The 27,599-nt window shown below is 46.0% G+C and overlaps 2 protein-coding genes across 4 annotated transcripts in view; one reads left to right on the top strand and one right to left on the bottom strand.

Annotated features, from left to right (window-relative positions):
- Window positions 1–3,975, bottom strand: part of SLITRK3 (SLIT and NTRK like family member 3) — a 41,246-nt gene extending 37,271 nt beyond the window's left edge. The window contains exon 1 of one of the 3 annotated variants that reach the window (XM_083442005.1): window positions 2,865–3,975. The gene's annotated coding sequence lies outside the window, so the exon portion shown is untranslated. Of the gene's footprint in view, window positions 1–52; window positions 1,510–2,864 lie in introns of those variants that run through there. The other 2 variants (XM_083442003.1, XM_083442004.1) reach the window with 2 other exon arrangements.
- Window positions 611–25,790, top strand: LOC310677858 (uncharacterized protein; the record flags this gene model as incomplete). The annotated part of the gene is made up of 4 exons (XM_083441040.1): window positions 611–643; window positions 2,820–3,578; window positions 19,666–19,805; window positions 25,269–25,790. 4 exons carry the CDS (start codon window positions 611–613, stop codon window positions 25,354–25,356), a joined length of 1,020 nt encoding a protein of 339 aa, XP_083297166.1. The 3' UTR covers window positions 25,357–25,790.
- Between the last annotated feature and the right edge of the window lie 1,809 nt (window positions 25,791–27,599).

The raw sequence follows: 27,599 nt of genomic DNA, 5'->3' as shown, positions 1-27,599 counted from the left end.
GGAAGGGAGGGAGAAAGAGAGATCGAGAGATCCAGAAAGAGCTTGTACTTACCGGTCCGAAGGAGATAAATTTTTTTAGCACATTTGGAGAGAGCCGGGAAAGGAGAGAGGGAAGGAAAAAAATAGCCAAACCCACTTGGAAAAATAGATATCTACGCACGGAATTTTCAACGGCTTTTAAAAATAAAATAAAATAAGGATTGCTGGTTTCTCTCTTTCTCTCTGTTCTGGTTCTATACTCCTGCTGAGGGCTGAAGCAAAAGGAAAGGGGGGGGGGAGCAAGCAAAGATGAGACGTGCTAGGAATGCAATGAGGTTCCTTAGGATGCAGAGATGCTGTTTGGCACAGTCAATGGAGGAGGGAGGCAAAGGGGGCTGCTGCAGCCTCCTAGATCTGCCGCTGCCGCTGCCGCCGCTGCCTTCTCTGGGTACCACCAGCTCATCTTTGAGAAACGAGGGAGGGAAGGTCTATGGCAGGAGGTTCAGGCTGGGGCTTCTCATCCTTTCGCTCCTTCTTCCACTCCTTCTTCCCTTTTGTGTGTGTGTGTGTGTGTGAGAGAGAGAGAGCGCGCATTGTTGCCCCTGAATCAGGCTTCCCCCACCACCACGTCATGAATTTGAGCTTGAAGAAAAGGGGAACAAATGTAGGAGGACGCACTTGGCACCAGGTGGGGGGGCACGTCTGGGAAGCCCTGACTGTACTGGGCTTGCTTTCTACCCCCACCCCCCATTCCCCGCCAGGAAGAGGAGGAGGAGGAGGAGGAGGAAGAGTTATTCGGGGGATCAGGAGCGGGGGAACCCGAGATGATGGAGAAGGAAGCAGCAGCCAGGAGCAGAGGAACAATCCCGGTGGTGGCTGGGTGGTGGTCTCCTACGTCCGCCCCCCTCTGGAAGGGGGGAAAAGCCTGGGATGGAAAAAAAGGATCACAATAGGGGAATGTCCCCTGGGCCACCAAGTGTGCATATTCCAGCAAATCCTTGAGAGCTGCAGCCATTAAGGGGAGAGGAGATACCCGCCCCTCTCCACATAGCCAAGAACTCTCGTCTCTCCGCTTGCTTCCAAAGTAGTAGGCTCAGTTGAGCTCGCTCGCGCGTTCTCTCGCTCTCTCTCTCTCCCGCCCTCGCCTGCAGTTCTCCATCAAACCTAAACCTGTCCCAGCAGAGGTAAAGGAAAGGGCAGCGCCGGAGGAACTTGGAGGAAAGACCTTCCCCTCTCTTCCTTCTTGCTTTCCTCGTCCTCCCCGCTCCTCTTTCTACTCCCCACCCCCCTGCAGCTGAAAAGGCTTCAGTCCACCCCACAACATCCAACAGGCTCTTATTTCTTCCCAGATATTTCCCCCCCTCCTTCCTCCTTTTCCAAAGCTCCTAGCCAAGTGTTGAAGCCACTTGGGTGACAATGGACCATTTTGCATCTTTTCCTTCCAGAGGGAAGGGGGGGGGGGCGGCGGCGGATTTAACCGCTCCCTTGCTGCCTCCCTCTCCTTATTTTACCTGCCTCGCCTCCTTTCCATCCTTTTCGTCCCGTCCTCCCCAATTGTGCTGGCTTGGACTTGCTGTCTGACCCCAGAGAAGGAGAACCTATGCCTCGATTTCTGCCTAGATCCGAGGGAGGGGAGCCGCCAATCTCCAAAGGTAAATTGAACAGCTCTCTCTTTCTGTAGAAAGCAAGAAGGCAACCAAAAGGAGCATATCTGGAGCTGGAGGGAACATAGAGAACAAAGATGCCTGGTTACTAGAGTGCAGGAAAGATTCCCTAACACAATAAGCTCCCATGCTTAGTCAGCTTCCCCTAGATTAAGTTGGCAACCATTTGCCCAAGTTCCCTTGAAGGTGGTGCGTTGTTTGGGCCCATCATCCTATTGCTTTCATAGACCCACTCTCTCCCACACGCCCCTCGCTTGTCAGAAGCCAGGTACTTGCGAACGGAATACCCTCAGATTTATTTTTAATAATGCCTCTTGCAAATCTATTTCGCTTAGTGCAGGGAAAGGCAGAGCAGGATTCCTCCCCGCCCGGAAGAGTTGGGTTTGGGTGGCCGCCTCCTGATCTCCCCCTTGAGGAAAGGAGGGGAGGTGGGGCTGGCAGGCTAGAGACATCCCTCGGAGACAGAAGAGGCTCCACTTGCGCCTGGGAGGAATTCTGATGCCTCTGTCCCCACCGCCCTTGCAGACCACCATCTCTTCGGGGATTCTGCTACAAAGAGTGGAGAGCTGGCAAGCTGGGAATCCGATGGGACAGCAAGCACACCCACCCACCCCTTTCTGTGCCTTTTTGCCCCGACGCGGGTTCTCTTAGGACCCAACAAGGGAGCAGCCAAATCTCTGCTCCCCACCGCCACCTTCAAATCGCTCTCCTCGCCAGCGCTGCTCCTTTTCAGAACCAAGTCCTGTTGCAACGTAAAAGTGGCGATCGCTGTCGATTGCAAAGCTGCATAGCTGCTATTATCATTACAAAGCACGAGAATCCTGCGTTTTAAAACGCGTGTGTGTATGGGGGGTGTGGAGAGAGAGAGATAAGGATCCGTGAAATGTTTATGGAGTTGTCGGCGGGCGGGGGCGGAGATGAAAGGAAGACACTAAAATAATAACGGAAAAGAGGCTGGTGACAATGTATACATTGGAAGAACGTTGGCTTGATTATTATTTTAAGGGTCTTCCTTCCAGATCCTTCGGGGGGGGGTGCGTCTTCCTTTGCAAATGCAAGCGAGCAACAATGGCAACAAAAACATCGCATCTCTCTCTCTCTCTCTCTCTCTCTCTCACACACACACACACACACACAGTGGCCAAACCCCGCAATCGCGCCTCACCCCTCCGCCAGATCAAGAGGCGAAGGCGCAAAAAACCCAGGAAGGACAGCGAATACCTAAGGAGATCCGAGCGCCGGGCTGCCTGCGAGGCGGAGCTCCCCGGGTCTCCCCGGGCGGCGTGGCTTTGCGGGCCGACGGAGGAGGAACTCTTGCCGGGCTTCTTCCTCTCCTTTTCGCAGCGGCTGCGGCTCGCTGACCCCCATGGCGGGCCGCGGAGCGTGCCCCGGGTCCATGTCAGCCTCGCCGACCCGCCGCCTGCATTTCAGCGGCGAGGCGCGCACCCAGGCGCGCGCGCGCCCTCGAGCGCGCACGGAGACACCCTCACGCGCCCCTCCCCAGCCCAACGCGGCTGTCTGCTTCGCCGGTGTAATCCTTTTTCGTCGAGGCGGTTTTCTCTCCCCCACTCAAGTTTTGCCCAGGAGGAGAGAAGCGTCGGGGATCGACGGCGAGGAGGGAGCCAGGAAAAGCGAAGGCGCATCAGAGGAAAGAGCGCCCGGTGCGCGGCGCCCAAGCTGGGCATGGCGCCTCCGAGGCGAAAGCGCACCGCCTCGCTCCAGTCGGACGCTGCTGCTGCCGCCGCCGCCGCTGCCTTAAGCTTCCCAGAGCAATCGCGTGGCTCCCTCCGAGACGCGGGAAAGGAGGGTTGGGCGAGCCGGATCCCGGGTACCGGATCTCTGGATCACGCATCTGGGCGCCTGGCTTCCTCCACCTCTCTCATCTGTCGGCGAGGAGGGGAAACTCTGCCCGGAGCCTCCTGGAGTCCTCTGGAGGTGGGACATCAGCCTCCAGCTCCTTGCTTTGCTCGCTTGTATCCTTCTCTTCTTGTCTGATGGAGAGAGAGAGAGAGAGAGAGAGAGAGAGTACTAGTGGGTGGATCTCTTGTGCGAGGCTCACAGGATAGAGCAGGTCAGCTCCTCATCCCAGCTTCAGGCAGAAAACAACATGGCTTTAAGGAGGAAGGGGAGAGGGAGAGAGCGCATCTCTTTTAAACAGCTGGATTTGGAGAGGGGACCGGGGCGGGGTGGGGAAACCAAAGGAAACCCGCAGTTTTGGGAGATCTGCTGCAGTTCAGTTGTATGGAGAAGTCAGAGTTCCTAAGGAACCAGAGTTGGGGAGATGGACTGTTTTTCAGCGAAAACAGCTTCAGGGCTATGGTGGTCTGGGAATGGGAGGGTGAAGCTCAGAGGCGTCCAAAAGGAGTCACCTGCAGCACACCACAAGTGCCACTTGATCAGGAATGAAAAATGCACACCCTGGTGACGATGAGAAAATGGGAACCTTCATTTATCTGTGTTGCATAGGGTGTGCATAGGGTGTGTCACTCTGCTCTTGCTCTCTGTTGCCTACGCTGACCACCAGCAGCTCTCCACTTTTCAAGCAAAGCTTTCCCCTCCTCCACCTTGCTGAGATAAGCCAGAGATTGAACCTGGGATCTTCTGCAGGGCCCAATTTGGGGGTGGGGAACCCAGTGAGGTAGCTTAAGGCAGAGAGATGTGACTTCCTCCTCCAGGATGATGATGATGATAATTTATTATTTATACCCCACCCATCTGGCTGGGTTTCCCCAGCCACTCTATGCGGCTTCCAACAGAATATTAAACTACAATAGTCTATTAAACATTAAATACAATACATAATTTAAATACATTAAATACAATAGTCTATTAAACATTGAAAGCTTCCCTAAACAAGGTTTAGCAACTTGGATTTCCTTGCCACCCACCCCAACTTGAGGGAAACTGGAGGTCCTCTGGATGTTGAGGGACTCCAGCGCCAATCATCTCTGAGGGTGGCCCAGGGCTAGTGAGAGTTGGGAGTCCAATACAATTTAGAAAGTCCTAGGTTCCTCATCTGTGAACTAGAGATCCCTTACTGCACAGGCTTTCATAGCTCCTGGAACATCTCTACTTGAAACATTTCTTCTTTTTCTCCTGATGCTGTAGGACATCCTTAGCGAACATCAGGAGATGTTCTCATTAGTCCATCTAAACTACAGTGTGCAGCTCTCAGGGTTTGAGACAGGGCCCTTTCCCAGCCAGACTTATAGATGCCAGGGACTGAACCTGGGACCTTCTGCATGCTAGGCATGTGCTGTCCATCCTTGGCATGCAAGGCATGTGCTCTCCATCTGAGGTGCAGCCCATCCTTGTTGGCAGAATGAACCTGGCTCTGATTCCTCTCTTCAAAAGCATAGAATGAATTCTTGGCTTCCCCCATTATTTTAGAACCCACCCCATTCTCTTGACTGTAATGTAATTCAACTATTTTTACTTTAGAATTGTTGCAACCTAACTTGGGAATTCATGATGAAGCTTGGGTGGTGAATCTAAATCAATGGTGGGGGTGGGATGGTGATAATAGTAACAATAACACAACGCTCAGCAGAATCTTTCACCTTGATCCAAGTTCAAGTTCATGTGCATTCAGTTCTTGGCTGAACAGTATCCACATTTTGGGGCTGTACTCTACCTTGGGCAGTGTCCAGATATCAGCTTGCTGAGATAGTACTGAGGCGAAGCTGGAAATGATTGTGTGTGTGTGTGGTCCTCTTTTGCAACTATGCCACCAGTTCCGATCCCTGTTCTGCTGAACCAGCACACCTGATACGTAATACCTGAAAGAAAGAAACAGGTTTATCTCTGGAAGCACCAGAACACCAGTGTGTTTTCCCCCACCCTTTGAATCATATTCCTTTGGAGGCAATGGAATTCCCATTTGTTATGCATTGCAATCACAAAATGGCACAGTCTGAAGCTAACACAGAGGTTTTTATTCCAGAATGTTTAGTGCAGGGTAGATATTTGGTCCTGATTAGTAACATGATTGTTGTTGTTGTTTTGTTTTGTTTTAACAGGAGCCATCTTTTGAATTGAGCTAGGTCTGAAGATATTGGTCCATACTCACTAGCTTAGAACAGCATGGGCTGTTTGTAGTGCAGTGGTCATTGTTGTGGGCTGGGATTGTGGAGACTTGGGTTCAAATCCCTACTCAGCCCTGAAGCTCAATGGTTTGACCTTGGACAAGTTGCTGTTGCTTAGCTTGGCCTACCTTGAATTTTATTGAGAGATGATAGATGATTAGATAGATAGATAGATAGATAGATGATAGATAGAATTGTAGAGTTAGAAGGGACCCTGAGGATCATCTAATCGAACCCCCTGCAATGCGGGAATATTCAGTTGTCCCATATAGGGATTGAACCTGCGACTTTGGCATTATCAGCACTGTGCTCTAACCAACTGAGCTGTCCAGGACAAGGTGGGTGATGATGAAAGAATCATGTATGCTATATTGAGCTCTTTGGAGGAATGTGGAAATAAATAAGCAAGCAAACTCTCTTGTGTAAGAGAAGAGTTTCTATATACATTGCATTTTAAATCTCTCTATCTATATCAATTTATTATGACATTTATATCCTACCTTACCTGTAAGGAGCTTCAGGTAGTAAACACTGCCCTCCCTGTTTTATCCTCACAACATCCCTGCGAGGCCCAAGGTCACTTAGTGAGCTTCATGGCCAAGTGAGAACTGGACCCCTGGTCTGCCAGGTCCTGATCTGACACTCTGACCACTGTGGCACACGGAATGCTATTTGCCTTCATTATCACCTGAGGTCGCGAGGGGAGATCTCTGAGTGAATCTCTTGTGGCTCATCCTGAAGGATAGTGGAGAGAAGGACCTGTGTGGTTTGGAAGAAACCATCTCAGATGCATAGCAAGGATGGAGGTCTTTGCATGGAGGGACTATGCTCAGAGCCCAGCAAGAAGTTTGGGAGCCAGGTAGATTCTGAGACCATCAGTTGACTGTCCCAAACATATAGAGCTGCTGTCTATTCCTTGAACCTACATGCTACACTCGCTAGAAGGAAATCCCTGGCAGAGGTAAACATAGAACTGAATCTTCCCCTGGTATACTGCATTACTAACCCGCACCCCATCCCTCTGAGAGTATTTTGTTCCTTATATAATCTCATCAAAAATATTCATGATAAAACAATTGAGCCTTGACTATATGAAATAAAATGGTATGGGGTTTTTTGTGATATTAGGAAACAAAACACACAACTCTAGCATGTATGCCCTTTAGGGTCCTACTGACCTTGAAATATATATTTATTATTATTGATGATGGTGCTGCTAACATAGAATCATGACTGCCACTGCTTCTTTTTAAAACTAATCTATGCTGCGCTGCCTTTCCAGCCCGTTCATCCATCTATCTGTTGCTGATGTTTAAAAACTATCGATTGCTTTATGGCCACTATTTTTATATTGCTATCGGTTGCCACGAGCCTCAGCAGAGAGAGGGCAGGTTATGAATCTGAATAAATGCCTTGTCTTTCCAGGAAATATAAGAATACTGACATGGTAAAAATTAGATTAGCAGGGAACCATAATTATCAGCAGATCTCCCTGAGTTGCAGCTGGAAATAGTAACCCTCTCTTGGCAACCTCCCCTCTTAATTATGGTGTTCAGGTGACCCTGCCCAGCTTTCTAAAAGGAGCACCTTTGGGCACCCTTTTGCACGAACCAGATAAGGGATCTGGCCTGGGAAGTGCCCCTTTTCTGAGAGCATTATTAGAGCATTGCATTTCCACCGGAGGCCACCATTAGCCTCACTGCAGTCCTCCTTAATGCAGTCGTTTAATGCTCCATTCAATCTGCTCTGTAAAAGCAACTCGTTGCCTTTCCTAACAGGTCCTCCCCTGACACTTCTTTGGGGAAGATCGCCAGGAGAGAGGGAGAGAGGAGTGGGAAGCTCACCACCAAGCAGTGGAGAAGATAAAGCAGCTGGAGGGAGGAAAGAACTATGCCAGGGATGGATCTAGTGAGTGACAAGGTCGGGGCATTTGCAAGCACCCAAAGATCTGCTGGTATTAATGCAGGCAGGCTCCACAAGAAGCCCAGAGGCAACGCAATATAGTTCACAAGGTGCATGTCCCACTTCTTAATGTTATTATTTATTTGCATTTATGCCCCACCTCTTTCTCCAAGGTTCTCAAGGTGTGGTGTCCATGGTTCTCATTTAACCCCCTACTTGTGAGGTACATGAGGCTGAGAGGCAGTAACTGATCAAAGTCATCTGGTGAGCTTCATGGCTGGGTAAAGATTGTAATTCTGATCTTTAGGTCCTTGTCCAGCACTCTAGCCACTGCACTATGCTGCTGGATCAGATCAAAGTTTTATTGAGTTTAGCATCCTTCTTCCCACCAGCCAACCTGAGGCCTCCAGGAAGCCCACGGGGCATGAAAGCAATAGGCTTCTCCTACTGTTAATCCTCTACAACTGGTGCTGAGTGGGATACTGTCAATGAACTTGGTTGTTAATGACTGGTAGCCATTGATAGATCCTTCCTTCATGAAGTTGTCTAATCCTCCTTTAAAAGGTATTGAATTATAATGGGTTTCTCTAACAGCCTAGCCCTTGGGTCCACCTGCCTCTCCCAAACCACCCTCTTCCACAGGGCAAATGTTTAGATGAATCAGTGCTGGTTTATGTCATTCAACCATGTATCCTGAAAACTTAAGAAGAGTCCTGTGGGTTCAAGGCCATCTGCAATAGTGGCCAAAACTGTGGAAACCTTTTGGGGAAAGTGTATTTCTGAGATTTGATGGCTCATAACACCACTTTCTTATAGTAATACCATAAAGTTATATATCAATGGAAAAATAATTTAATGAAGAATGTAATGCAACAAAGTTTGTTCAATTATCTGTATTCTATAAAAAGTTATATTCAAATAACCAGAAAAGGGAAGCACAACTTGCTTAGGTTGATATACTGTAGCTTTCCTTCATCTGAATGTAGCCAATGAGCATGAGTGTTTAGAGAGTGCATCTGGTGCTATGAGCCATCAAACCTCAGAAATATACTTTCCCCAAAAGGTTTCCACAATTTCGGCCACTAGTGTATTCTAGCATCCCTTATATCACAGCAGCCAACCAGGTCCCAACTGTTACTGTGAATTCAGACAAACCAATGTTTCTCAACAATATTTATCACAGGTCCCCATAGCTTGTCTAGAAGGAAAGTTAAAGAATATAAGAAAAGTTCTGTTGAACTAGGTCAAAGGCCAGTCTAGTCCAGTAATTTGTCTCCCATGGTGGCCTGGCAGATGCCTATGAGAAGACTACAAGCAGACCATGAGTACAATAGTACTTTCCTTCTTGTGATTTCCAGCAATTGATATTCACAGGTATTCTACCTCTCACACTGAGTTTTCATGCATCCAGTTTGTCTAGTAGCAATTAACAGCCCTGTTCTCCTCCATGATATTTCTTTGTCTTGATTTTCTCCTTCTTTAAGACTTCTTTAACCCTGGGCCTCCTGGATATTGTTGAATTAGAATCCCCTCATCACTAGCCAGCTTAGCCAGTAGCAAGGAATGATGGGAGTTGTATTCCACCAACGTCTGGGGACCCAGGTTGAAGAAAAATGCTCTACACCAGCGGTTCTCAACCTGTGGATCCCCAGATGTTGTTGGACTACAACTCCCACCATCCCTGAGCTCTGGCCTTGCTAGCTAGGGGTGATGGGAGTTGTAGTTCAACAACAGCTGGGGACCCACAGGTTGAGAAAGGCTGCTCTACACCATTGGGAAATGGTGGACTATCATGATGGCATGACATGAGGCAAGTTATTTTAGGTGTTTAAGAGATAGGAGTGCAAAACTTGATACAGCAACAGAGGCCATCACCCATTCACCAACTCAGCTAATTCGGTCCTGACTCTCTAATTTTCAAGAACACAGTAGGCCTCGGACCTAGATGCCCTGTCCTCTGACACCAGATATATAGAGGCAGCTTGTAGTTCTTTATTAGAGAGGAACTGGTACTCTGCACATGGCCAGACACTCTCTAGTCATCGTCGTATTACTGCAGATGTTAGAGAGATCTTTGCATTCAAAAATGATTCCACGGCAGACCCTCTTACCCATTCCAGCACTATCTCTCATCAAAAGCGAAGAGAAAACATAGTGAGGTACAACTGTGTTGTCAGATCATTTCATTGTGTCGAAAGGTGAGCTCAGAAAGAGCCAGAAAAGTCTGTGTATGGGAAGAGGCAAGCTTCATGCACCCAATGCAGCATTTCAAGGTCTATTTGCATTTCTAATAATATCCACAGCACAAGCATGAGTATGTAGCTTCGCAGGCACGTTCTGTGTGGAGAGAACAGAGTGGGTTCCGTTCAGTGGTGAGATGAGATTCATCCGAGCAGGGGAGCATGTGGCAGTTCCAAGTGGGAGGGTGAAAGATGAGAGAATCGTGAAGCTGATTCATTTGGCGAAGTACAAAGAATTGGGGGGAGCTGCCAGAGGCAACTTGCTCCCTGGGGCTTTGAGGGCTCTGTTGACCCAACAGGTATGGAGGTCACTCAAATTCCCTTATGTAGTGTGGAAAGCGTCATTTCCAAGGTGGTTAGCAGATTCCAGGTTTATTCCAGATTTCCATTCAGCTGTTTGAAAAAGTGACTGCATCCTCAACCTGAGGCTTTGTTCCTCTGAAAACAATCCATGCAACCCATTGTTCAAATGAAAATCTTGTCACAAGTTGGCTTTGGGGGGAATTTTGGGGTGCTGAGCCATCCTGTATCAGTGTGTAACCGCTATTCAGGTTCTGACCCAGCAGGGCTCTTCTTAGCTTCTAATCTAACAGTAATGATGATGATGATGATGATGATGATGATGATGATGATATCCAGCATACAGGATTACCAGTGCAAACGTTGAGGGAACATTGACATTCCAGCTTTCGAATAATGCATGTGGCAGCAAAACAATCAGAATAGCAGAGTTCTCAGGCTTTGTACAGTGGTACCTCTGGTTACGTACTTAATTCGTTCCAGAGGTCCATTCTTAACCTGAAACTGTTCTTAACCTGAGACACCACATTAGCTAATGGGGGGCTCCCACTGCTGCCATGCCGCTGCTGCGTGATTTCTGTTTTCATCCTGAAGCAAAGTTCTTAACCCGAGGTACTATTTCTGGGTTAGTGGAGCCTGTAACCTGAAGCGTATGTAACCTGAAGCGTATGTAACCCGAGGTACCACTGTATTTCAGAAATGTGGATTTTGAATAATCAGAAGAATATGAGAAGGATGAATGAGTGAGGCCCACTTCTAAGGTTCACAGGCAGTTGAATATATGCTTAGAGAGCAGGGCGGAAGAAAGTTCACTGTGCAGAGGGAAGCAGATTGTCAGTTAAAGGCATAACTTAGAGGTAGTACCACATAATGGCAAAGCTCTCCGGGAGTTAAATGGGGACAGAAGCAGTCACTAGATGAAAACTTCCAGTGGTTTTCATAGGGCATTAATCATGTGATAATGGCTTGGAGTCAGTAGTGACCTGAGCTAGCTTCAAACTACTGAGTAAGAGGTGAAAGGCTTCAAATCTAATAACCAGTCTACTGAGCCATTCATATATAGAATATACCACTCATCATCACCATCTTCATTATTGCTACTTTATTTGATAAATATGTTTAAAACCAGGGTAGTGTGTCTTTCAATCTATTTCTCATTCTTACTTTAGGGAAGCAATGGTTTCAAAGATTAGCCATGGTTTGTGAGGATCACAAGGATTGGCAAGGGACCCCAAAGTCTATCTGTCCCCATGCTGCCAGCTCTTTGGTTCACAAAGCACAGAAAGGAACCACAGCATAAATAGAATCTGGGTAAACAGCCAATCAGATCTGGAAGGTAATTCTGTCCCTATCGCAACAAGTCAGTCAGCCTCTGTCCCCATAGCTCAGTTGTAGAACATAGCTGGTGCTACTAGGGTTGCCATATTTCAAGAGGTCAAAATCTGGACACAATTTAGGGCAATCACCTGATAGCCCGCTGCCCACACCACAGCCACAGTCCGGATCAACCGTGCCCATGCCTGAACCAGAGCCTGGGATGCCAACACCACAGCCAGAGCCTGAACCAGAGCCTGGTTCACCCATGCTAGAGTTTGGGCTGCCGTCACCATCTCCAGAGCCCAGGTTGCCCACACCAGAGGCAGAGTCCGAACTAGAGCTACCTGTGAACTTTTTTGTATATATCCAAAATCCAGGATATTTGCTTTAAATTCCCCCCAGATGGGCATGTAGGATGCCAAAAGAGGACGTGTCTAGGAATTCCTGGATGTATGGCAACCCTATGCAGCTAGAACCAAGGTCCCAGGATGAATCTCAAGACTTTAGGCAACAAAGACAGGAAAGAGCCCTGCCTATGGACAGCCACTGCAGATCTATTTGGCTACATGGACTCTGCAGATCACGTTACCCCAGTGCAGACTGAACTGGGTAAATCAGGGGGAAAATGGAATGTGCTCACTGGCTCCATGCCTTTCCGCATTGCAGGGTCTACATGCAGTCATGCAGACAGAGCCTTGGTGCCCATGTTGAGCTGGATGTGCAAAACAACGGCAGAGCCAGAGGGTGCAATACTGCTCACCCATCCTTTATCCACTACTAACACCCAAACAGTTCTAGCATTAGCCAGCTTCAAGTCTGTGTGAAAAACTGTTTGTAGGTGGGGCGGGGAACCTCTGTCCTTCAAGTTATAGTTGGACTCCGACTTCCATCAGCCCCAGGCAACATGGCCAATGGGAACTGCAGTCCAACCAGCAACAGATGGTGCAGTGGTGGGGGTGGCACTCTCCTCCCAACAACTGAGTCACTGTTGCTTACTGGGAAGAAGAAGGAGAAGGGTGAGGTGGTGCAAATGGCTGGCACAGAGCAAATAGACTGGCAGAGCCAATCTGATGCCCCTGCTGGATTGTTTGCACCACACCGACCTGCCTGCTGCCCCCCTCTCCTTCCCAATAAGCAGCAGTAGCTCAGCTGTTAGAAGGTCAAGTGAGTATCAGTGCTCCACCACAACATCTACTCCTGAGTACAACAAGATCTGGCAAGCAGCAGGTCTCCCATCGATTGCCTGCAGGGACTTCCCAAGGTAAAGGGTATTGGCCCAAGTTCATACATCACAGCTTCTTGTCACTTGAGTTTAATTCATATGTTGCTATTGTTTGTTTCTGAAGGGAGAGCAGGAATGACACCTTCCATTTCACAGGAGTTATGCACACAAGGGTCAGAATGTGAGCTTATAAAGGTAAAGGTACCCCTGCCCGTACGGGCCAGTCTTGACAGACTCTAGGGTTGTGCGCCCATCTCACTCAAAGAGGCCAAGGGCCAGCGCTGTCTGAAGACACTTCCGGGTCACGTGGCCAGCTTGACATCGCTGCTCTGGCTCGCCAGAGCCGCACACGGAAACGCCATTTACCTTCCCGCTAGTAAGCGGTCCCTATTTATCTACTTGCACCCAGGGGTGCTTTCGAACTGCTAGGTTGGTAGGCGCTGGGACCGAACAGCGGGAGCGCACCCCGCCGCGGGGATTCGAACCGCCAACCTTTCGATCGGCAAGCCCTAGGCACTGAGGCTTTAACCCACAGCGCCACCCGCGTCCCATGTGAGCTTATAGTAGATCATGAATCCAGCACCCCAGGAATATCAGGCTGGGATCCAGCCTACCACCTGCCATCAACTCTAATAAAAGGATGGAGCTACAGGATAACCAGCCAGAGCAGCAGAGAAGTGTCTTGAACAGTTAATAAGAAATTGCACAATGCACGTCTATAAAATTCCAGATCACGCTCCCTCTCTTCCCATGTTTTCCTGACTTGCTCCTATTCCTTGCCATGGACCAACCTCCCTCTTACCCTAAGGTTACCAGATTTTTTTCAATGAATCCGGGGACACTTTACAACTTCCTATTAAATGGATGGATTTTGTCAGGGGACTGATTTGTAAATCCGGGGACTGTCCCAGGGAAACAGGGACGTCTGGTAACCTTACCTTACCCCATTGCCAGGATCTTCATCCACTTGGTAGGAGGAGTTGGGTCTGCCCAAGAGCATCTATCATGGAGTACCCAGGTGGCACACTGAGTTTTCAAACCGGTACTGAACCTCCATTGGTGTAGGAACTAATCAAACAATCCAGGCCAGTGGGGTTTTTTAACCTTAGGGCCTCAAAAGTTGTGCTATAGCTCCCATCTTCCCCAGCCAGCTTGGCCTATGCCCAGGGATGATAAAAGATGTAGGTCAACATCAACTGGGGAGGTCATCAAGGTTGACAAATACTGATCCAGGGTACCTCCTGGCCAAACGGAATCAGCTTTTCAATAGCAGCTCTGGTCCAGCAGTAAGGTGTGAACTGGCCTAGTTCCTTATGTGCCCACAGGGAATGCAGTTGGCGAACTTACACATTGCTTGAAAATTGTGCTCTTAGCATCACATGTGAAACCATTGCTTTGAACGTCACCATTCTGAAGAGGGGCTGTTTCTGCCAGCTTTATCCTCATTTCCCTCTATCTTTTCATCAAGCTTCACCTCACTGAGGCCTTGCGCTGGACTTCCCTGCAGTGTGCTTTATTGTGCCACCATGCATAACTCAAAGCTCTTTTTCTGCTCCGCATAGTCTTAACGCCGCAGGAATTCATTAAAATTCTCTTCCACACTCTTCCCCCGATCTGGGTCAATCCCTTTGCCTGACAGGTGATCATCTCTTAATGCTCCACAAATGCTCACCTAGACATTATCCTGAAGGCATTTCTTTTTTGTCCAGGTCATTCTCTCATGGCCTGATCCTTCAAGCTGCAATGCTGGCACATCAGGGTGAATCTGCACGGCTGGGTCTCCTGCTTCCAGTCTGAGAGAAGGAGCCTTAAGCAAGAGACAGCACACAGCCTAGTAGAATCCTAGGTTAATGCAGCATCTTGGACTGCAGGTATAGAATGACCAATATTGTGTCCATCAGTGATGTCCATTGTGAGCTGTCGCATATGGAAAGATCAGAGATTTTGTAAATGTCAATCTGATTTTCAATAGAATGCCCAATATCGGTGAGACCTAGAGCATTTTGGCTGGCCACAGTGCAATGTCACAGTCTTTGGTGGTTGCCTTGACACTGTGGGTCAGCCAAGAAGCAATGTATCTTGTCTCCTGACCTAAACCACTGATATGTGCCATTTTTACTCAAAGTAAAAAAAAGGGGGTATTATAGCAATCTAATGGTACAAGTTCAGTGGCAAGCAAAATCTAGTCCTGGAGGTCTTACAAAACAAAGAAGTCTGGCCCAGGACTAAGGATCAAGGTTCAGGGGTGTGAGATTAGTAGAGTTCCAAGACTGCTCAGGAGCTGTGATGTTGTTCCAACAAGTTTCCATGCTTACCCACCCAACCTTTAAGCAGAGGTGGAGAATTTCCAGTTATTTGCAAGAACCCCTGTCCCAGTGGGAATTCCTGGCCAGCAGGTGCTCTGTCTAGTGGATTGAATCTCTTGATGTGCCACCTCTCCCTGGAAGACAGCACTGGATCCTCCTTGCTGTCTGGATCTTCCTCTGGGAGAAGAAGCATCCTCAGGGTCTCCTGCTTGGGAAACTGAAGGGATGGGGCTTCACCAAAAGGGCTTGGTTCCATAATATCCATACTTCCTTCCTTCCTCCTCCTCCTCCTCCTCCTCCTCCTCCTCCTCCTCCTCTTCCTCCTCCAGTTCCTTCCACTCCTGGTCAGAATCAAGAGTGCTCAGAGGAAACAGTGATGCCACATGGCATGATGTAGCACAGAACTGAGCATGTGATGAGTCACTACCCCTTCACCAGGCCTTTTGCATTCTGTCTTGTGTTCTCAGGATGCATTCAGACAACCAGGCTTCCCCCACTCCATACTGCATATGGGGCGTGTTGAATGTTGACACTTCCAAATTCCAAAAATGAGGGGTGCTGAAAAAGTTGTAACGTGACCTGGGAATTCAAAATATATAGGTTAAATTAATATAATTTAGTTTTGCTTGGTAAGTAAAACATGTGTAAAATTGCATAGAAATCATGTTAAAATGATTGTCAAGTACTTACTATTATTTTTAAGAATCATCTGACATATTCAGAAGGTAAATTAAAATTCTTTGGTTTTCCAAGAGCAGTTTATGTGCTTTTTAATCAAACATAGACCTATCAACCTAATTGTTGTTCAGTCACTAAAATAATAATAGCAGATTTGAATTCCTTGTACCCCCAAAACACATTTTTAAGACCCTTCACTGAATAAATTTGCAAAAAGTAATGTTCACCCTCTAAAATTACTAAATTACCCCAGTCATGCTACATCTTACTGGGAATGCATGAAAGTCTGGCTTCGCAGAGAAAAGTTCACAGCTGCTTTGCTTCTCCCTGATCTATTTTACTCCCATAAGGTAAACAAAAGTTTGGTTTTGCTGGTTTTGTTATGTGAATGGTGCCATTGACCCACTGGGTGGGTTACACAGACTCCCTGGGGACTGCGGACCAGCAATTGGGAACCAGTGTTCTAAACAATTGCTTACACAGATACTGATTTGCTTATTTTGGAAATATATAAAGAAAAAAGTCAAAGAGAGGGGGTCTCAGGCATGGGGCCCAAATGTAGCCCCCAGGTCCCTCTATCTGGCTCCTTGGACTGTACTCAGGCCCCAGGCACTCCTTAGCCACACCCCTCATGCCACACCCTTCACCAGCCCACCTTTGCACACTGCTTTTCCCCTGACTGAAATGTGTTCTTGAACTCTGGTAATACCTCCTGGTTGCCTGGACAGAGGATAGAGGGGCATGTGTGAGTGTGTGTGGAAACTAGTTTTGTATACAAAATTGACATTCATTGCTTTGCCCACTTTTTGCCTCTGGCCCTGCCCAGATGTGGCTGCCAGAGGTTGTCCAGATGGGAACTCTAGTTGAGTTTTCCTCAACGCAAGAACCACACACACACACAAAACATAGGGCGCGTTATTTGGGTCAATCAGTAAGTGCAGATGAAGAATGCTGAAGGAGAAAGTCTCAAGGAGCTAATTCTTCTGTGAGAAGGGTGTGTTGGGAACTTAGTGTTGATTTTCATGGAAGAAGCTGCTGTTCCATTCTGATAATGCCTTCTCTGTCACGCAACGAGTCTACTCACATGAATCAGTTATTTCTGAACAGCTGACTCAAGGAATGTTTGAACCGGCTTCTCAGATGGCAACAGTATTGACATTTGCCTGCTTCAAAAAACGATTTCTGACTTGCCAACGGCAAACACAGTGACCAGTATCTTATGTCTGCTCTTATGCCTTATGTTATGCTTGCCATAAGGATTAATTTGACCCTGAGTGTCTCTTCTGTCATGTTATGTTTATGGATTGAAATTTTCCCTGCAACACTAGCCCTATCATTACTTACTTGGAGACATCTGTGCCCGTTTGCTTCAAGGAGACCCACTTCCATTGTTCTACATATTGTATCTCAGTCCTGAGGAAAAAAATCTGTTACAAACATAAATCTGTTGGTTGGGTGTCCCGTCCCTGCCCCCCGCTTCTTTTTCTTCCATTAGCTCATTTATCACATGGAGCAGGTTTTAAATTTATCCAAAATGCTCCCACGAGTAACATTCTCTCAGAATCTGACTCACTGTGTTCCAGCTGAAACAGACGCAGCTCAGAAAGCAGCAAAGATGGCTTCATTGCCACCAGTTCAACACACACACAAAAGTAAGTGGGCAACATTTGGGCCTATGGAGAAAAGGGGGGAGCTTTCAAGCAAAGCAAGGAACAGATACCTGGCCCCTGTGGTGATACCAGGAGGAATGGCCCTACCATTAGGCAGAAGGAAGGAGCTGATTTTGGGGGTCCTGATAAGGTAGCACTTGTGGGATTTTCTTTCTAAGGTGCCAAAACAACTTGGACATCTTTGTGTACAAAGTTAGCTACGCAAACGTGTGCTATCCCATTTTTGGGGTAATCTAGCATCATGGCACAATGAAAGTAACAAATTCTATCTGTCTGACATTAACCCAGAAGTAACTGCAAGGGTGGCTGAGTTTTTGTCAATAGTATCTCTTAGAGTGGTGAATGGCACTATTTAGCAGGAAGAAACTCCAATGAAAATCCTCATTATTACATATTTTACATGGCTGTTTTTGTATATATTTTAAAGTTTTATATATGGATGTTTTATGATGGCCTGTATTCGTAATGCCTAATAAAGCTTTGGCGAAGTAAGTATCTTTGTGTACAAAACACCTTGTTTTGGGGGAGAGGGACCTCCATTTGCTATTCTGCCTCAGGCAGCACAGCTTCTTGGGCATAAAAAACAACAGCTAAAGCAAATGTGTGGATACAGGTTTTGGAGGGTGGAGTGGAGGGAACAAGACTCAGCCAGCCTCAAAGTACTGATATAGGAGATTTCCAAAACTGTAAGATAAACACAGTGTATTCTAGATTTTTTTTACTGTGGTTGCTCTATTTTAAAATTTCAATAGAAATAGAAATAGAATTTCAATTTCAATAGAAATGTTATCACCACAGGATCTCTTCTTGCCCCTGTGATTTTTGGAAGAAAAGGAAACTGTGACATTGGCATGCATGCTTAGTTCATAGGCCCATATAAGTGTTTATAGTACAGGGAAAGTAGCTTCTTCACTGGCCTGCTTGTTGCCATCCTTGGTCCTCACCAACCTTCTGATAGTCTTCTACCCTTATCCTGGCAGGCTCCAAGCTGGAACTGCTGAGTACCATCCTTAAGCCACCAGGCTCCCACCTCCAAAATTATTGGAACAACCATGTTGAAGCTAAGCAGATCTAGGTCTGGTCATTGTGTGGATTGGAGCCTGCCTGGAAATCCCATGATTTCCTTCATGAAAGGAAGTTAGGATAAGGAAGAGGAAGACATACGGTACGTAAAGAAAGTTAAGCCAGCCTTGGGCACTGAATGTGACTTGATGTAGAGTTGCTCTGTACTCTTGCTACAGGCAACCAGCCTACATTTTCATTCTTTTCTATTGGGACAACTTAAGTACCAGATTATAACACTTCTGTCCACCCTGAGCAATCGTATTTCCTTATTCATACAGTTCAAGTATGTCCTGCATTTGGTCCTTGTGTGAACATCTCATTGACCTTTATTAGGGTGATACATTGCCATGGCTATGCAGGCGCAACTCTTTTTGATGGGAAAATGAGTTTTGTGTGTGGATCAAAGGCAGAAATAATTCCCACAGGGAATGATCAGGCATCTTCCCATCAGAGCTGCAGAAATTATCAACTTCCTCTGTTACAGGGCACAAATTTAGTCTCCCGTTGCTGTTATCCTTCACAGACATTACTGAAGCTGGCTTGCAGTGTTCAGCATTGGCCTCAAAGATACAACCTCTTTTTAATGCCTTTAAGGAGTCCCCCCTCCCCACACACATATAGCATGGGAAGCTCTTGAGCCCAGTTCAAAAACTGAAAGGAGCTTTTCCTCTAGCTAAACCCTTTCCCCTTTGTCCCCCCCCCCACTGCCTCTATTGTTTCAGTGTGACTAAAATCCATGCTCTAACTGCCTTCATTAAAGGGTGTTAAAAGAGGTAACGAGTTTGGCCTCAGTGGGCTCATGGCTGTGCCCTCCTCTTGAATTCAAGGGCACACACATGAGTTCTCTGCAGCCAAATGAGTTATTCCTTTTAATGCCCTTTAATGATTTTATGATTGATTGGAAGCACACATATCATTTTGATGTAATACTGTTGTACTCCCAGCCGTCAAGGTAGCTGAAGGGCAGTGAATCGCCCACCACTAACACACACACACACACACACACACACACCCCTCTGCTCCCACACACCTGTCGTGCAGGCCTCTGTGTGAAGTGGGCATCCTTTTCCGCAATAACTAAAGGGACAAATTTCACAATTTGCTGGGTGAGAAAATGATCTCTGAAAAAGTCACTAAAAAAAAACAACAGATCATGAAAAAAAATACAACCACATACGAAACAACCTGTATTGTTGGAGCTGGTTTAGAAAACACACACTCATATTTCCTTTCCCAGGAACAGAGTTTGGCTGTCCCTTCACTTGAGTTACTGCTGGAAATCTTCCCATACCCAACAGTGAAAGTTAATTGCCTGGTGGACCTCAAACAGAAACTTACCAAAAGTGAACAATTCAAAGGATGGGGAATTTGGATAAGGTAAGTTTTAAACCTCATCCAAAGAACAACCTGGATGTTTGCTCAGGATTCTCGACAAATTCAGCAGCCCTCACTTCCAGTACTTAATCCTACACAATCATAGCAGGTCCCATTCACACACAAGAGGGAGGTATCATCAGTTTTTTTTTTGGGGGGGGGGGTGTGTAAAGAGCTGCAGAAGTACAAAATGTATTTTTAGACAGAAAACAAAAAGAGCATTTTAGCTCCAACAATGCCCAAGGAATCTTGGACTAGTCAGAGGGAGATTTAGGGGAGTGCAACTGGTTTGGTCACACTGGGTGTGGAGCCTGGGGATGCTGTGGAGATGCCACAACTATGATTTAAGGAGGAGTGTGAGAGTCAAGGGGGTGCTGAATTTGGGCAACACATAGGGCAGTGGTGAAATCTGAGACCCCACAGTCCACTACCTGCCCCCACTCCTCAGGGGATAAGGAAGAGATACTCACACCATTCTATCAAATATATGTAGCTTCCTCACAACTTTCAGTAACTTGTTGTTTTTTTAAATAAAAAATACAAACAAATGCAAAATATATTGTTCCCCAGAAACTATCACCCAAAGCAGCCCACTTTACGTCAGGACCACCTATGTATACATTTCCATGTGCCGAAGAGAGTTGATCATTGCAAAGCAATATTTAGCCTTTAAGAGAGATTGATCCCCAATAAATTAATCAAACTGTCCTGAATCCCTTCTTCTTTTCATTTCCCCTAATTGGGTTTCTTGCTGTCTAAGTAATCAATTAGGCCCTGTGTTTATTCACCCTCAACAATTATTCTCTCTGCATTAGGGATTGAAATAAACACACTCCTCTAATTTCTCTTTACAAAGCGAGCATTTCCACAGAGGTCAGTCAAAGCTAGTCGTTAATCAGTCTTTCAGTAAACACACTCATGTCATTCAAATAATAATGATCCATCAAAGAAACTGGAACCAGTCCAAGCATACCTCTTCACACCACAACATTAGACATCTTAACAGCTTACTTAACAACAGTTGTTGCTAACGAGTTCCAATGTATTAATATATAAACACAGCGGCATATTGTATTATAAAATTTTTAATAATCTCCACATTTCGCAAACACTTGTGATGTATTAAATATTAGAACTTCTAAAAGAATAGTGTTGATTTTATGATCAGAAACTAAGGCAGTGTGCAGACGGAGAAGCTACGTGAGTGACTGACTTGCTCTCTCCTCCTGGTTTTGAGTCTGAAAACCACACCATTCAGTCATTTGTGATTTATATCCCACTTTCTCCCACGAGATCAACTTTTATCCTTACAACAACCCTCTGAGGTAGGTCTGGCTGAGAAACAGTGACTGCCTGAGATCACACAATGAGCTTCATGCCTGAGTGGGGATTGGAACCCTGGTCTCCCAGGTCTTAGTTTAAAACCACAACCCCTACACCGCAACATGTAATGAAGGAGATGGGCAGCTTTGGGTCGTGGTGGGCCGGCAGTAGATTGGTATCTGCTGCTGAAAGAAAGTTGGGTGGGTGGGGACCCTGAACGTATTTTTGCGTGAAAGGACAGTGAGCTCGGTTCTGAAATGGAAAAAAATATTCTTGAGCTAAGATAAGGTGTCCTGTTCCTTTTTTTTCAAAGTGTATTATCTTAGCTAGTGGTGCATGGTTGCTAGGGTGTGGGACATAAATGAAATAATGAGTGAAATAATAAAATAATATGTGCCCCTTGGCACAACCTGATGGTCTGTCCAAGGGCAGAACATGCAGCATCAATTGTACATGCACCCAAAGGACAGATGGGAGAACCTGTGACCCTTCAGATGCAGTTGGACCCCATCTCCCAGCACAGCCAGCCAACATGGCCTGTAGACAAGGATGATGGGAGTTGTAGTCCAACAAATTCTAGAGACCTGCAGCTGCCCCATCCCTGACTTAAAGTGTGCACTTTGTTTGAAAACAGTTGGAGTGGAGAAATTGTTTTATTTGTGGATGTGCACATTGTGTAGCACCTGAGGACTGAATTTGGTCCTCCAAGTGTCTTTGTCCAGCTCTTGAACCTCTCCACAGGACACCGCATATCCTTTGACCATGCCCTCCTTGAATGCTTTTACCTGGCTGCAATGTTTTGTGTTTGCTAGGGTGGAGAAGTTTATGTGTAGAAACCTCCAACTTCTGGAATATCGCTTGATGTAAGAGTCACATCCCTTGTTCTGCCCATTTTTGCCTGGCCCCACCCACCATTTGCAAAGTGGCCCCTGGAAAGTGGCCCACGAGGAAATGTGGCCCTCGTTCCGAAAAAGGGTCTGAGGCCTTCCATGGCACAAAACCGAATATTCAGCCTTTACCAATGAACCATCAGCATACGCTGGCTTGCCCAAAGTGTATTAGGCGATGAACTGACAAACTCTTTCTGAGTCTGCTCCATGAGTTTCGCACAAAGGAGGTTTAAAGTATTATCCGATTGAAATTGGAGCACCCATTTTGTACATGTTTTAAGCAAGTTGGAAGGCAGTGCAGAATGAAGCGTGCTGGAGTGTGCTTGATAAAACGAACAAAGGATTGTTTTATTTCCTGGTTTTCATTTGCAGTTAAAAACAGCCTTGTGATGTTTTGAGTTTCTTTTCAGTTTCACCCAGATTGTTTGGATGCATGTAAAGAAGTGGAGGAGCGCATCAAAACAGATCGGCGCAAAACAATGCAGTCCCGTTTTCATAGCAATAATTAATGTTTTATCTCATGCAGTTTTAAGAATTATCCCTATAAAGCACATTTAGGGAAAGCAGCTTACAGAGCTTTGAGGGCACATTAATCCAGGAGACTTTTCATTGAAATACAGAAAAAAACCACAAAGTCATATCATGGTAAACCTAATCAAAGCAGATTTGTAACAATACAACCGCAAACTTCAAGTATCTCAAACATACTAAGTTGATTTGGAATGATGGATTTGCCGTCACAGAAACAGAACTGTTGGCAAATTATCTGCCTTCTCCCTGTTGTCTCAAAGCTGAGGGTTTCTAAAACAATTGGTGGGGGGAGAGACCTATAGAGTCATTGCCAGCAGTCCTTCTTTTCCTAAGGGTTCATTCAGATAAACATTTATCATGGATTAATACAATCTTAAAACTCATGTTAAACTCTAGATTGAGATAATACCAAGGGCCAACTGGGAGGAAAGCAAAAATTAATGATCTCCTTTTAGGCCTGCATGACCTCCAAAGGACCTATCAACCTTTCTGCTCTTATCTTAAATCCTCTTTGATTGATCACCTTGACCAGAACCCTATTGCCCTAGAACAGCTTTCCTCAGTGTGGTACTCTCCCGATTATTTTGGACTACAACTCCCACGTTGCCTGACACCCTGTGCAAGCTGGTGGGACATGTAGTTTTCAAGGGCACTGTGTTGGGGGAAGGCTGCTTTAGAACACAGCAACCTTGAACATATCTGTTCTGTTCTTCTCTCTAAAAATTGATTGGTTGTGTTTGACAAGGAAATCCTCTCATCCGACAGTTACGTGCCCATGTAGACAGATGCAGCTCATGAATTTAACTCTGATTAAACTGATAGGGCTTATAGATAGAACATATAGATAGAGTTTACACTGTTCAGGCTTCTTTATATAGCAAAGCCAAGACTTTGTTACTTCATATTTGAGAGCATCCTTCCAGACTGATGGGTTGTTGTTCTTTTTGCAAGTGTATTCTACAACATGTCATTGGCACAGGTAAAAGGTAAAAAAGGTAAAGGACCCCTGGACAGTTAAGTCCAGTCAAAGGTGACTATGGGATTGTGGCACTCATCTTGCTTTCAGGCCAAAGGAGCTGGCGTTTGTCCACAGACAGCTTTCCGGGTCACGTGGCCAGCATGACTAAACCGCTTCTAGCACAACAGAACACCTTGATGGAAACCGGAGTGCACGGAAATGCTGTTTACCTTCCCGCCGCAGTGTTAGCTATTTATCTACTTGCACTGGTGTGCTTTTGAACTGCTAGATTGGCAGGAGCTGCGACAGAGTACCAGGAGCTCTCCCCATTGAATGGATTCAAACTGCCAACCTTCCGATCAGGAAGCTCAAGAGGCTCAGTGGTTTAGACCACAGCGCCACCATGCATTAGTCGTGGGTTCATACTGGACCAAGCACCCATCATTCTGCTGCATTAGTTGTTCGGCAATGTCACTCTCTCTGGAGCAGCACTTTTGCCCAATAGCACAAGGAATGTGAAGCACTACACCACTCCAGAACATTTGTGGTATAAATACTTCCATGATTTCAGCAGGCAATTATGAACATGCAGTTGGATGAACAATGTCGCAGGGTGTGTTTGTTATATGCATTTAAGGTAAAGCTTCCTGTAAGTAGAGTTATAGGGATGTACATTTATTTTGCAATGAATAGCAGAATGAAGTGGGGCCCATTTGGTTCATTCCCCTCTAATTTATGATTAAGAAAGAAGCATTGGATACAAATGGAAACTGGTAGAGCAGACACTGGCAGTCACTCCTGGCAGCCGACATTTATTTCCCCCCAGAATGCTCCAGTGTAGTGTCATTCCAGGGCATTTGGGGAAAGGAATGACACCCCAAAAAATATTGCACCCCACAGGTAAGCTGATCTTTGAGGTGACCACCAGTTCTTCCATCAAAACAAAGTCCTAAAACAATGCTGTGCTTCACATGCAAAAATCAAAAATGGGAAAAACAAAATGGCAGCCACCATTGGGGATGGGAGAGCTATTATTATTATTATTATTATTATTATTATTATTATTATTGTCACATTTAAAGGCAAAACTACCAAATTCACTCTTTCCAATATAATGCACAAATTGCAACACAAACATCCTTTTAAAAAATCACACTTCTCCAAAATATAAAGCATTTCTCAAGTCAAGTAACGTGTATAAAAATGCATATACAATGTAATTATGCATAAAATGCATATTTTTTGGTGAAACCAGCATAGGAAAATTGCATAGTATTAGGGAAGGTTGCCTTTCCAAACAAAAAAAGGAATATTTGGGAAACCCATGTTAAAATATCTATCAATTTTCACGAGGATTTTTTTTTTTTAAAGATGCTGAGACTGGTAACAGTGGTAACAGTGGTAACGCTTACATTTGTGTGCAGACCCCCACAGAGAAGATCAGAACATAGGGAAGAAAGAAGTGTGATTTCATAACTTTCGAGACACACTAATTTAGCTCAGCTGAAATTTGCTCCTCGATGCAAAAAATCTTTGTTTCCCAAATATTTACCAATTAAACATCTTTGTGAGGGCCTCCAGCAGAGATCTGTGATGAGGTACAGAGCTTCTGAATGCACTCAGTTACACCATGCACGCTACAGAATCTGCTTTGCATGGGTTGATTTTTAATCTAAACTGAGAACTCAAGCTTCCCACCCACTGAAGAAGCTGATGAATCTCATATTCTGTCATAATAACTGGCCTTGGTTTCATTTTCTGCAGAGGCCTGCAGGTTCCCCCAGATGGCGCTTTCATGTCCTATTCTCTCAGTGCAGAGATTGGCCGGCAACCAGGAAAAGGTTACAGCTAGCAGAGGAATTCATGCTTTTGAGGATCAAAGAAGGCTGTTCCCACCAAAGCGGCAGTGACAGCAGCCGCTCAGAATGACTCACATTTTTTCTCACTTTTGAAAAGAGGATTGCAGCCAATGAAACAGCTAGAGGATTGGCCTGCACCCCAACGAGAGAAGGTTATTGCTGTTTTCTTCCACTCATCTGCATCTGATTCCAGGAACTTTCCCTAGCCTTACATAATATTGTCCCCCCACCTCTGCAAGAACATTTTGCTAGTACAGTGGTACCTCGGGTTACATACGCTTCAGGTTACATACGCTCCAGGTTACAGACTCCGCTAACGCAGAAATAGTGCTTCAGGTTAAGAACTTTGTTTCAGGATGAGAACAGAAATCGTGCTCTGGCGGCGCGGCGGCAGCGGGAGGCCCCATTAGCTAAAGTGGTGCTTCAGGTTAAGAACAGTTTCAGGTTAAGAACGGACCTAGAATCATAGAATCATAGGATCATAGAGTTGGAAGAGACCACAAGGGCCATCGAGTCCAACCCCCTGCCAAGCAGGAAACACCATCAGAGCACTCCTGACATATGGTTGTCAAGCCTCTGCTTAAAGACCTCCAAAGAAGGAGACTCCACCACACTCCTTGGCAGCAAATTCCACTGTCGAACAGCTCTTACTGTCAGGAAGTTCTTCCTAATGTTTAGGTGGAATCTTCTTTCTTGTAGTTTGCATCCATTGCTCCGTGTCCGCTTCTCTGGAGCAGCAGAAAACAACCTTTCTCCTTCCTCTCTGTGACATCCTTTTATATATTTGAACATGGGTATCATATCACCCCTTAACCTCCTCTTCTCCAGGCTAAACATGCCCAGCTCCCTTAGCTGTTCCTCATAAGGCATCGTTTCCAGGCTTTGACCATTTTGGTTGCCCTCCTCTGGACACGTTCCAGTTTGTCAGTGTCCTTCTTGAACTGTGGTGCCCAGAACTGGACACAGTACTCCAGGTGAGGTCTGACCAGTGCAGAATACAGTGGCACTATTACTTCCCTTGATCTAGATGCTATACTCCTATTGATGCAACCTCCGGAACTAGTTAAGTACTTAACCCGAGGTACCACTGTACAGGCAGGAGAGGAGCTGTGTGATATACAGTATGAAGCATAGAATCGTAGAACTGTAGACTTGGGAGGGATCTCGTGAGCCATCTAGTCCAACCCCCTGCAATGCAGGAATCTCAACATATGGCTCCCCTTCCAGTTTGAAACCCTATGGGATCCTGCTTAGCTTTGCAAAGGTGCTAGCAGTTTTATAGCTATACAACAGGTGAGAGGGAAGAAAAACTGTGTTTCAGGAAACATTTCTAGTGGAGCAAAGCCTCCCCAAATGCCCTTCCCTCTTTAGGAACTGCATTAAGCAATAGCACTGTCATTGCCTAGTTAGTTGTTCAATAGAACAGATTATGAAGGGTTGCATAAATCAGGAGTGGAGGGGGGACCTGTGACCTTCAAGATTCTGCTGAAGTGCTGCTCCTGTTGTACCTTGTCCACACTTCTGCTTCTCCCGCCACTTCCCCCTGAATAAACCTACTCTTTACCGCTGAATCAGAGCAAACGTCAATCAGGTTTCCTGTGGATTTTGATGTTTGCTCTGATTCAGCAGTAAAGAGCAGGTTTTCCTGGGGAATGTAGTGTGGAAAATGGAAAAACCACTCAGACCCATGCCTAGAAAATTGTTCAGACTCATTCTTCCTAGGTGCATACCCTCCTACAGCTCTTTAATAAAGATAGGGGCCTTCTATCTAGTAGTAGTAGTAGTAAATAAATAAATAAATAAATAATCTATTTATACCCCACCCATCTGACTGGGTTACCCCAGCTACTCTGGACATTCCGGGATCAAATCAGAAACTGGGTTGGCTTCTGTAAATCCAGGACTGTCCCTGGAAAATAGGGACATTTGGAGGGTCTGCAGGTGCGGGAAAAGCAAAGTGTGGGTGAGCCCTGATGGCAGTAGCAGTCCAACAACTTCTTGAACTTCCATACCCCTGGTGTAAATCTCCAAGGAAAAGTCAGGGTTAAGGTTCCCTTATCTTCTAGTTTGATCATACTTTCAATAAAGTTTGGACAAGGTGACCTATGGAGTCTCTTTCAACCATTCAGATCTCACCAGGTTCCTGGGAGCTGTTAAAATCAGCTCAGACAATACCTTGCCCCCTGTTTTCAAGCTTCCAGTACATGTGAAACTCTCACACAATTTATATTTACTG

Source organism: Podarcis tiliguerta (assembly GCF_965153285.1).
Source record: "Podarcis tiliguerta genome assembly, chromosome: 5".
NCBI lineage: Eukaryota > Metazoa > Chordata > Lepidosauria > Squamata > Lacertidae > Podarcis > Podarcis tiliguerta.
The sequence above is the reverse complement of the archived record's forward strand: the minus strand, read 5'-3'. Positions and strand labels throughout refer to the sequence as shown.